This window comes from Hetaerina americana, unplaced genomic scaffold (genome assembly GCF_022747635.1).
Source record: "Hetaerina americana unplaced genomic scaffold, ioHetAmer1.1.p SCAF_1, whole genome shotgun sequence".
Lineage (NCBI taxonomy): Eukaryota > Metazoa > Arthropoda > Insecta > Odonata > Calopterygidae > Hetaerina > Hetaerina americana.
The window spans coordinates 26,571,332-26,581,696 of record NW_027286069.1 but is presented as its reverse complement, the minus strand read 5'-3'; the positions used below and the strand labels follow the sequence as shown (position 1 = coordinate 26,581,696).

The following is a 10,365-nucleotide window of genomic DNA, read 5'->3' as shown; positions in this document are numbered from 1 at the left end:
GGTCTTTGTTAATGCAGTTTTTGACAATATTTTAATTTTTTACCTTTACACTGAAAATATAATTGCATGGAGGAAGAAAAGAGATTATTGAGTGTTGGAGGGATTACAAAAGAAGGTAGGAAAGTCAGGTCAGGTAAAGGTCAGAGTGATAATCAGCACATTCTAGTTTTTTCCATGAACACGCACATAGTGTCTTAAGATACCAAAAATGCCGAAGTTGACCTGCATAAAGTATTTCTGGTATCCTATCTGTAAAAAAGGTTTCATTATTAGTTTGTATCCCAAAGAACTGCTTCTGGCAGGATATGCTAAATATCCTGTGATACATAGAGATCCAAAGATAACAAATTACATTTGGTTTTCTTCCTCTCTGTCCAACTTATTTTCTCCATTCTCCACCATTCCCATAATTTTCCACCACATTTCAATCAGCGGTAAGAGCTTGTACTGAGTTAAACATTATGCACCTGCTCTTTAACTCTCCAACACATAGTTGGCAATAACTTGAAATTGTTATTGTCTACTAATGCTGAATGGTATACATGCTTTTCTGAATAGAAATGGAAAAAAATCATGGCTCCTTCTTGATGCGTTAATTTATTAAAATGTGCAAAATTGGCATTATTTCTATAATGAATTCAAAAAGCTTACTCTCCACAAGGTTAGCATAGACTATTATTCAAAATGTGTCTATAGTCATGTCATGTTACTAGGTAACTCTGGACAGTCTTGGTCATTACATACTGTGATAACCACAATATATATGTATATATTAATAAAGTTTTAATTGTTTTTGTATTAAGCCTTGAGTATTGAATAGGATTTATTTTAAATTATCACCTGAAACAATAAACAAATCTGCTTAACAAAAGATGCCACAATTACCCCATTGTAAAGTACTGCTAATGGTTGATTCACGCTCAGGACAATGTATCCAAAACTGTAATGCCAACAACAGAGTATTAAAAACAAGGACACTAGTTTTCAGGTAAAAGAAACAATATTTAGCTGACAGGTATGCCTTTTATTTAGAGACAATACTCAATAATTCTAATGGAATGAATAATAATAAAAAATAGCAAACTTCAATAAACTAATGCAAATAAGACCAATTGATTTTGTCTCAGGAATGAGATAGAACAGTACAGTAGGAAACCAAAGACTACAATTTCATTTTTTGTCTCAGGAATATGATCTATTGTGACAGTAAGAATCAAAGACTGCAATCTTCTCATCAGCCGCGGAGCAGGTTCCAATTTATCCATTGATGCAGATCATAAGGTGATCCATTCAAAAGAGTGATATTAAATGTACAAACACAACAATCTTTGTGTAACACATTTTTGAAGCAAACTGGTTCCTGACATATTAACAATAGAGTATTTTCTCTAATATACATTCCAAGTTATGCAAGAAAATGGATATAATACATATGAATATTTTACAATGATGACTGAGAAGGCATTTTTCTAAAATAGGCAAGCTATTAAATACTTTATGTCATCAGTACAACTTATCACAGAATAACAGTTTACTTGGGTTGCATTTGCAGTACCTCACACATTTAACCCTATAGCAATCTGAACATAAGTTTAATCCATGGATGAAATAATTTATTCTAACAATTTTATAAATCTATATGTATAATGTTTAGAATAATAAACTTGCTGTGGCCCAGCAGCACATACACTATATAACACCAATTACATACAATTAAAAGATTCAAAATCTTCATAAATCACATAAGTATATCTCAAATTTGTATTGCTACTCTTTTCATAGTTAGGGTAACAATATGAAAATACTCAAATTGTAAAAACCTACTTGATTGAGGAGATAAATAACAACTTGTAGCTTTACATACTATGGATATTTTTAGGTTTTAAGTACCATAGTAATGGTAATATTAATTTCACCACTTGCTCAAAAATTTGTGAAAATGCATATAAAATTTTTCACAAATGAAAAAATACATTTTTATATTTGCCGCTATATTTTAATCCTGTACAAACATAAATATCTAAAAAGTCAACAAAAATTGATACACACAGAGAAAATGCATACAAATCACTTATGCAGTTATATGCAATGGGTGCACAGGTGCAATTTTACAGTTTTATACTAGTTGTAAAAAAACTAACATTTATTTACAAAATGTTTTGATATTGTGTCAAGGAAACATTTTGACTTACACTGGAAGAGGTAAAATATAAACTGGAACAATAAAACTTTCACATTCCTCAGCATACTGACATACCAATATCAACATTACCCACAAATGTGTTCAAAATATTTTAATTATATCAAGGATGTAAATGCATCGACGAAGTGAGCTGTTCAAACGATTACTTCATGAGTGATGTGTAGAGTTTAAAAGCATACCACAGCAACATAAAATAATAAATAAATGGAGTTCTTTTGTCACCGGTTCTTTCATTACAGTCATCATTCTACATTTCCTATAGGTAAACCAGATGGGAATGTGAGCCTGTATTAGGCCTTATTTGACAATTATTCACTAAGTATTGAATCCTTACAACAGGTCAGACATTTTTAATAAAATGTCCAGGCACAGTCATCAAAACCCTGCCTAAAGACAAAAGTATACATCAATTATAGATTGCTACACATAATGAATTAAGGAAGTGAAATTTACAATTTGAAAAAACTTCTATGACCATCTAACACTTTATTTCTTTTTTGTTCAATAAAACATTTCTGAAAGGAAAATTTAAAGCATTTGTTGTGTGCTAAAGCCTTCTTGTCTTACAATTTTCCAAATTAACATGCATGAATCAGCATTGTAAGAACTTTTTGGCTCTCAAAATACCCAATAAAATATAAAGCAATAACAATACTGTCTTAATAACACAAGTCTTAGCATCAGAAGCAATAAGGATAATTTCCTGAAGAATGTGAGTGAGCAAAATAATTTCAATGAAAGGAAAAAATGAAATCCAGGGGCGATTTTTTAGTGCATTGATATGTCACCATGGCAGCTTTGGCTTGTCTGGGACAAAATGTGAAAGTGGCTACGATGCTTCTCAAATAACGACTGATTTGTAATGCCCAGAAATTCATTAGTATAACTCAATATATATGACATCTGTTTATAATTACCAATCAATTAAGCTCACAGGATATTTGGTGCATCATTTATTGTTTACTATACAAGGTTTATATTAATGATAAGATTTAAGTCAACTCATTAATATAGTTTAGTTTAAAGGGCAAATAAAAAAGAAAGTATGCCAATTTAACCATGTTATATAATCATGCAGTATAACTGAGAGATATATTTTTAAGGTTATACATTTCATAAAGAGGTACACACAACTTAAATTGATTTATGCCAAGTTACAAGAATGCATCCAAGTTTCTCCAAACCTCTTCTCAACTACACTTGATATACATGAGATCAGTAATTTATACTTTTTATGGACTAAATTTACATTTCTGAATTGGTAAAAAAGCTATCAAATACGATAACTGAAAATATTATAACATCTTAATGAAACACCCAACTGAAAAGTGGGAGACAATAATTAACCTACGTCTGGTATCATGTCATATCACAACACAAAATAAATTAAGCAAAGGAAAGATATCGTTAACAATATTGGCACTTAAGTTTTTGCAACAAAGGAACTAGAAAAACATACATATTTGTAACAAACAAAGGTCCCTTGGATTAACCAAATTTTTCCCTATTTCAATTAGATATTTACATAATATTTTTAGACATACCTCATGGCTTCATCTTAATTAGGCAATTGACATATTGGTAAAAGGATATTTTACAGCACGGGGAAATACACAGAGGGACTTCAAAACCACATAATCTAAATTACTTCAAAGGCATATATACATAGCCTTGATTACCACCTACCATGTAATCTTATATTAGAACCTGATGTTAAAGAGGCTCTAATTAACAAAACTATGGCATAAGGTTTGATCACTTATGATTCCACTTTGGTGTCTTCCGGTTAAATTAGGCCACATAACTCATTTGATTACTTAATTGGGCCTATTGAAAAGATTTTCATTATTGTCAATGTAAAAATGTTGTTTTACATTAATTATTCCATATGGATTCCCTATGCAAGGTTTCACATCAAGTTATTGGGTCTGAGAATTAATATTTGAATACTAATTATTGTTATTGCTCTTTTAAACGAAGGAAATAAATAAAAGGATAGAATTACAGAGCTACAGCAAAAAGCCTTCAAATATCATATGAAATGGGAATAACATGAAATGTCCACATGAGTAGCTAATTGCAAAACCTGTGGTTTTTAACATCTGAAATCATCACATCAGTGAAAGGACTGTGTTAACATTTTTCCTACAACAGAAACTTAAATCATTTCACATTTATTAACTTAGCAAAATAGGTATACGATAACACACAATAAACTAGGGTGAAACTTAACTTTTCCCATGCCAACTTACATAAGCACCATATGTCAATGGATTTAGGAAGTATAATCCATGTGAAAAGCAGAACTTTGTAACAATACTATACATATAAATTAATTTTTACCAGTAAAATTCAGCATTGACGTCATGCAGAATTGAAATGTTAAATTATACACATGCCTACCATCCAATCAATGATATAAACAAATTAAATGCTCTAGAATATGACTTCAGTTACTCAAGGCATGACATGAATATCACTCTTAGTGGTCATCATTGAATTTCCAAAGGAGGGAAGAGCTGCAGGTATTCAATTAGCTTATGGGCTCAAGTTGTTCAAATCGCTCAAGAAGTTCTCTGGTGTCAATACATGAGATGAGCCTGCAAATTAAGTGCAATCATCAGTGAAAACACACATCTATGATATCATTTAAAAAAATAAAAAACTGGAAAGGAACTGGAGGTAGAATTGAGAGAAGCCCTATGATTAGCTTTAAATGAAGAACAGAGCAATAGGGACCTCACTGATAAATCTCCCATGTGATAGAAAATGTGCTCCACCCCATGCATGCTAATGTCACATACAATACTAATGTGACTTAAAACAAAAGTGAAAAAAAATCCCCGACAATTTCCAACAAATCAAGGTGAAAACTTTGAGTGAGATCAAGTTTTCTCCAATCACTGCTCAAAGGTCTTCATATTATCATTTCCCCATTTAAGATATTTTCACTTAACATGGAATCAGCATAATAGCAGAAAATGGAAAATAACAGGAAATAAACTTGTGAAAAACTAAAATTTAATTAACAGTTCAATTGACTGTCTTCGGGCAAGGCAAAGTTGTCATTTTATTAATGGTATCTCTCAATTTACTCATCCGCATGCTCTAGATATGGATTTCACCAAGATATTCTTCAGCAAAAATTGATATATTGAAATGAAATTAAATAATTACAAAGTCAATTATTTCATTTCAATATGTAATGCAAATTCCATAAAGTTACACCTCAGACAACAAAAAATTGATATACTAGTTAATAATTGACAAACTTCATTACATGTTCGAAACTGAATCATGGAATTAATCCTAACTTTGGCAGCCTCTGCGTAACATTTTACCTCTGCTCCTAATTCGTCAAGACTTCAGAACACTTTTAATCTCACTATCTTTATCACACAGATAAGCATGGATTCTAATGTGGCATGATAATGCTACAGTTTTACTGAAAGTCTCACAGAAAACAAATCATCCAAGAAAAGCACTTAGGCCAGGAAATTATGAATGGGCAGGACGAGATGATGGTGTGCACTTAGCCATAAAATATGGGTGCAATTATGGACACAAGAGGTTATCTCATAACATCAAACAACGAATGTGGGAGCAATATTTAAACCTTGCCATTACCAAATTACTTTGAATGTGAATAATGGCCCAAAAACCAGCACATCATTGGACATTACTTGTTGCCTCAGGATTCATCTACATCTACATCTACATAATACCCCGCAAGCCGCCGCAAGGGCGTGTGGCGGGGGGTGTTAGGTCACCAACCGTAAAAAAGAAAAATACCACATGCAAAAAAACAACACGGAAAATTACACCCACAGCAGCGCACACGCTCATGCAAAAATCCCTTCATCCAATACTCATGCAAACACATATACCGCAAAACAACTAAAAAACTGCACCCCATGATGCGGCACGAAAGCCATCCTACAACACGGAAGCCAGGACACAACAAGCAAGAAATTGAAACACCACATGAAAATGCACCACGAAACACTCTGCCCCCAAAGAGTCTTTAAAAGGCAGGGAATGCGACCCAACGTTGCAGGTAGCAGGAATTTCCCGCCGCGGAGAGGGACGAGGGGTTGAAAGGGAAACTTAAAAACAGATGAACAGAACACGAATGAGGTCATTCGGAAAGAATGGGTTATTATAACAAAACACACAAGGTTAGTGGAAGAGCATGCATTTAACATGCATACAACTAATTATTTTTTAGACGCTGAGGGTGGCAAGTGGAATTTTTGCTATCTATAACCCTGCAGTTGCTATCCCGTATTGTCCGTGGGAAGAAGGAGTCCTTGAGTCGGCTAGTTCTGGCATCTATTTCCCGAATTTTATATGCATGATCCAAGCGACCAATGTATGTAGGAGTACGAATAATTTGCGAGACCTCGGTGCTGAAACATGCGGATCTAAATTTATTTAATAATTTCAATCTTGCATTGAATCGTCTCTCAGCCAATGATTCCCACCCCAAATCCATGAGCATTTCGGTGACGCTTTGCGTTTTATCGTAGGAATTTTTTACAAAACGGGCTGCCCGGCGTTGAACCTTCTCAACTTCCCGAATGAGGCCTTTTTCACTCGGATCCCACACGCTGCATGCGTATTCTAAATGAGGCCTTACAAGAGCGTGGTAACAACGTTCCTTGACCTTCGAGTCACTTTTGCCGACAATGCGTCTAATGAATCCCAATCTTTTATATGCTTGACCGCAGACTTTACGTATGTGAGTCCCCCAAGTTAAGTCTTTTGAGAATGTGACACCTAGGTATTTTACCGTATCAACTACTGCCAGGTCACCTCCAGCTAATTTGTAAGCAAATCCCGTTGATCTTTTAAAGAAATTTACCACTGAACATTTATTATAATTTAGAGTCAATCCCCAGTTAGAACACCATTTAGTAATGCAATCTAAATCCTGCGCTAGAATAAAACGATCCTCATCCCCAGATATCTCCCGATAGATCACCGTGTCATCCGCGAACATCCTAATTTTACTTTTCACTTCGCGGTTCAAATCGTTAACAAAAATCAAGAAAAGCAATGGCCCGATCACACTTCCCTGAGGTACCCCCGACGTGACTCGAACGCTGTCGGAACTAGCGCCATCAAGGACTACCCTCTGTTCCCGCTCTGAAAGAAAATCTTTAACCCAACTTATGGCGCCCTTGTTTATACCCGCGACCTTTAATTTATGAATGAGTTTACCATGTGGGACTTTATCAAATGCCTTTTGAAAATCTAAGAAGATGGCATCCACTTGCCTACCTCTCTCACCAGATACAAGTAAATCATGTGTAAATAATCCTAATTGGGTTTCGCAGGAGCGGGTTTTCCTGAATCCGTGTTGATTGTCACTTAAAAAGTTAATATTGTCAAGGTGTCTCATTATTGAACTGACAATTATGTGCTCTAAGATTTTACAACAGATAGAAGTGAGAGATATAGGTCTGTAATTACTGGGATCCTCCCTGTCACCACTTTTAAAAATAGGCGTTATTTGCGCGGTTTTCCAAATCTTAGGTACTTTGCACTCTGTGAGGGATTTGTTAAATATAAATTCAAGGTACGGGGATTCTTGTTAAATAATGAACTTGTCACATCAGAATTTTACTAAATATGAAAATCTTGAGGCAATATTCTTTCTCACTGTATATTATATTATGGAAAAAAGTAAAATATAACAAGAGAGCTTGTAGTCACATAAAGAAAAGAAGTAAAATTTCATTTTGCTTATATAGTTGTCAAGGTACCCCATACAAAAATGTGAATGCTAAAGCATGCTCAAGGTCAAGCACGAGAAAAAATAAAATCATCAGAAAGCTTAAACGAAGTGATACAAACAAAGGGAGGAACTATGAAATTATAAAGACTTCAATTTGGGCCGCAAGAAACATTTTCAGTTTGAGAGAGAAATGCTAACAGCCGCAAGGGGTGATGGCAGCTCTATCACTAACAACTAAATAAATACAGATGATTCTACAAATCATCATGAGGGTCACCATACTGTCCTTTTCTGCTAATGCACAACATAAGAATGCACAGCCAAATGAAAATCATAGGCTTAGACAATACTATTATTATTATTATTTATCATAACAATTAATGATTTTTACCTATAATGACTTCCCAGTTCTTGAGTGCATTGGTGACTTCATAAGCACATCGTATCTCAGAGAAACAGATGCCACCAATGACGAACACAATAAGCCTTGGAACATTCTTCACTGTTTGCTGTCCTTTATCCTTGTGCCAGTGGCCATAGCGTGCACTGTAAGATTACAGTGAACACATTATTAATTTAACAAAAGAAGAACTTAAAGGAACCAGAAAACATATTAGCATACAACTGAGACAATCTAATTCTTAATTAAAAATGGATTACAAACACTTAGGTCTAGGACATCAGAATTAACATTACATTTTCAAGTACCTATATTTTTCTATGATGAATAAACAACATACGTGGGTGGTTTGAAAAGTTTCCGACCTAACAGAGATACAAGACATTTTTTCTGAAATTTTCTGAGTTGGAAACTTTTCAGACCACCCATGTATGCACAAAAAGATCAACTACGAAAATACAAAAACTTTATAATATATTAAAACCTCAGTACATAATTAATAGAAGCATATGTAGAATAGAAATTTAGTGCATCCAAAGAGCAGGAAAGCAGATTAAATGTTCCAAACAGCTATTGTATTTTGCAGTTTTTTCACTTATCCAAGTAATCGCTTTTCACACATACCTGTAATCAAAGAAAAATCTTGGATTTTACATAACTGCTGGGTTCTATTGAAACCATAATTATTAAAAATCAATACAGTAAAAACTCGTAACTAAAAAACTAATGGGACTGAAAGAATTTGGTGCTTCATAACAATAAATTTAACCAGAACAAATAATAATTCAAAGTATGAAATAATTATCTTTTTAGGCGTTTTTTTCATTTCCTGTAATGAACATGCTTCTATAAAATTTTCCATTACCCATAAGTATGAATAAAACGATTAAAAGAAATGAAAAAGTTATTGGTAAGCCTTGAATCATAGTTTCTGAGAATACAGCGTATGGCGCTTAAATCTGGACAAATGAAAATTTTGTTTAAATAAAACCGAAAATGAAAATCCTTTTACATAAGAGCAGAGATATTTGCCAAGAGTAACAAATCTCAATGTAACCCCCTTCAGCTTCAATAACTGCCTCCAATCTTGTCCTGATTCAAATGCACCCACTCTTTAAAACAGCACTGTCCATATTCCCGAATGCTGCTACCATAGCAGCACCTAGAGATGCGACATTAGGGTGATTCATCTTATTGGTTACTCTTTCTGCTACGCTGCAAACATAATAGCCAAGAGGGTTGAAGTCCGGGCAATTCCGGGGCCAGAAAACCTTTGACCAGAATACGTCAATGTTATCTGAGAGCCAGTTTTGGACTCACCGACTCGTATGTGCTGGTGCACCGTCCTGTTAAAAGATGTATTGTCTCCTTGAAGTCACAGTTACCATCCACAATTTCATGAGATTCTCCAAAATTTGCAGATAGACTTCTTTTAAGATAGTTTGTTCCTTTTGAAAGATATGTGGCAGCATGACATCACCATCACTCGACACAATATCTAGGACGTGAACGATAGCCGGAAATATTGTTTGAGCAACAATTGGGACGTCCTCGTGGTTGTGGGCGAATCAGCAATCATTTCTCCAGTTGATCTTTGCATCAACAGTAAAATACTTTCATCAGAAAAGATTCTGATTCGCCCCGCAGCTTCATTTTTTTAGAGGACACAATTGCAAGTTGCAGCGCGCAATCCACTTTGTTCTGGCAGCCTAAGACGGCTTCTGTAGCACTTTTATTGGGTATGACTTGTATCCTTTGCCATCCGACACATTGTTCACTTCCTAAAATTCAATTCTGATGCCAATTTCCTCGGTGATCGCCCCGGGTCCTATGAAATCAGCATCTGAGACTTCTTGACGGCTGCCACAGGTCGTGACACGCATTTCCTCAATTGAGGTTTCCTTGCTGGGTTAGTGAAACCTCCCGCAGACTTCTCTGAAGCATGAAACTTAGCCACAATATTGTAAACAGTTGATCTGGAGTACCCAAAAAATCAAACTATTTTACTGATCGAACGCCCAG

General features: G+C 34.6%; 1 protein-coding gene across 1 annotated transcript in view; it reads right to left on the bottom strand.

The window, feature by feature from the left end:
* Nucleotides 1-1,009: 1,009 nt before the first annotated feature.
* Nucleotides 1,010-10,365, bottom strand: part of Rop (Syntaxin-binding protein Rop) — a 35,576-nt gene continuing 26,220 nt past the window's right edge. Inside the window, exons 11-12 of the mRNA XM_071586913.1 lie at nucleotides 8,335-8,489; nucleotides 1,010-4,803 (exon numbers count right to left, since the gene is read on the bottom strand). Of these exons, the coding sequence (XP_071443014.1) occupies nucleotides 4,742-4,803; nucleotides 8,335-8,489 (217 nt within the window). The 3' untranslated portion in view covers nucleotides 1,010-4,741. The remainder of the gene's footprint in view (nucleotides 4,804-8,334; nucleotides 8,490-10,365) is intronic.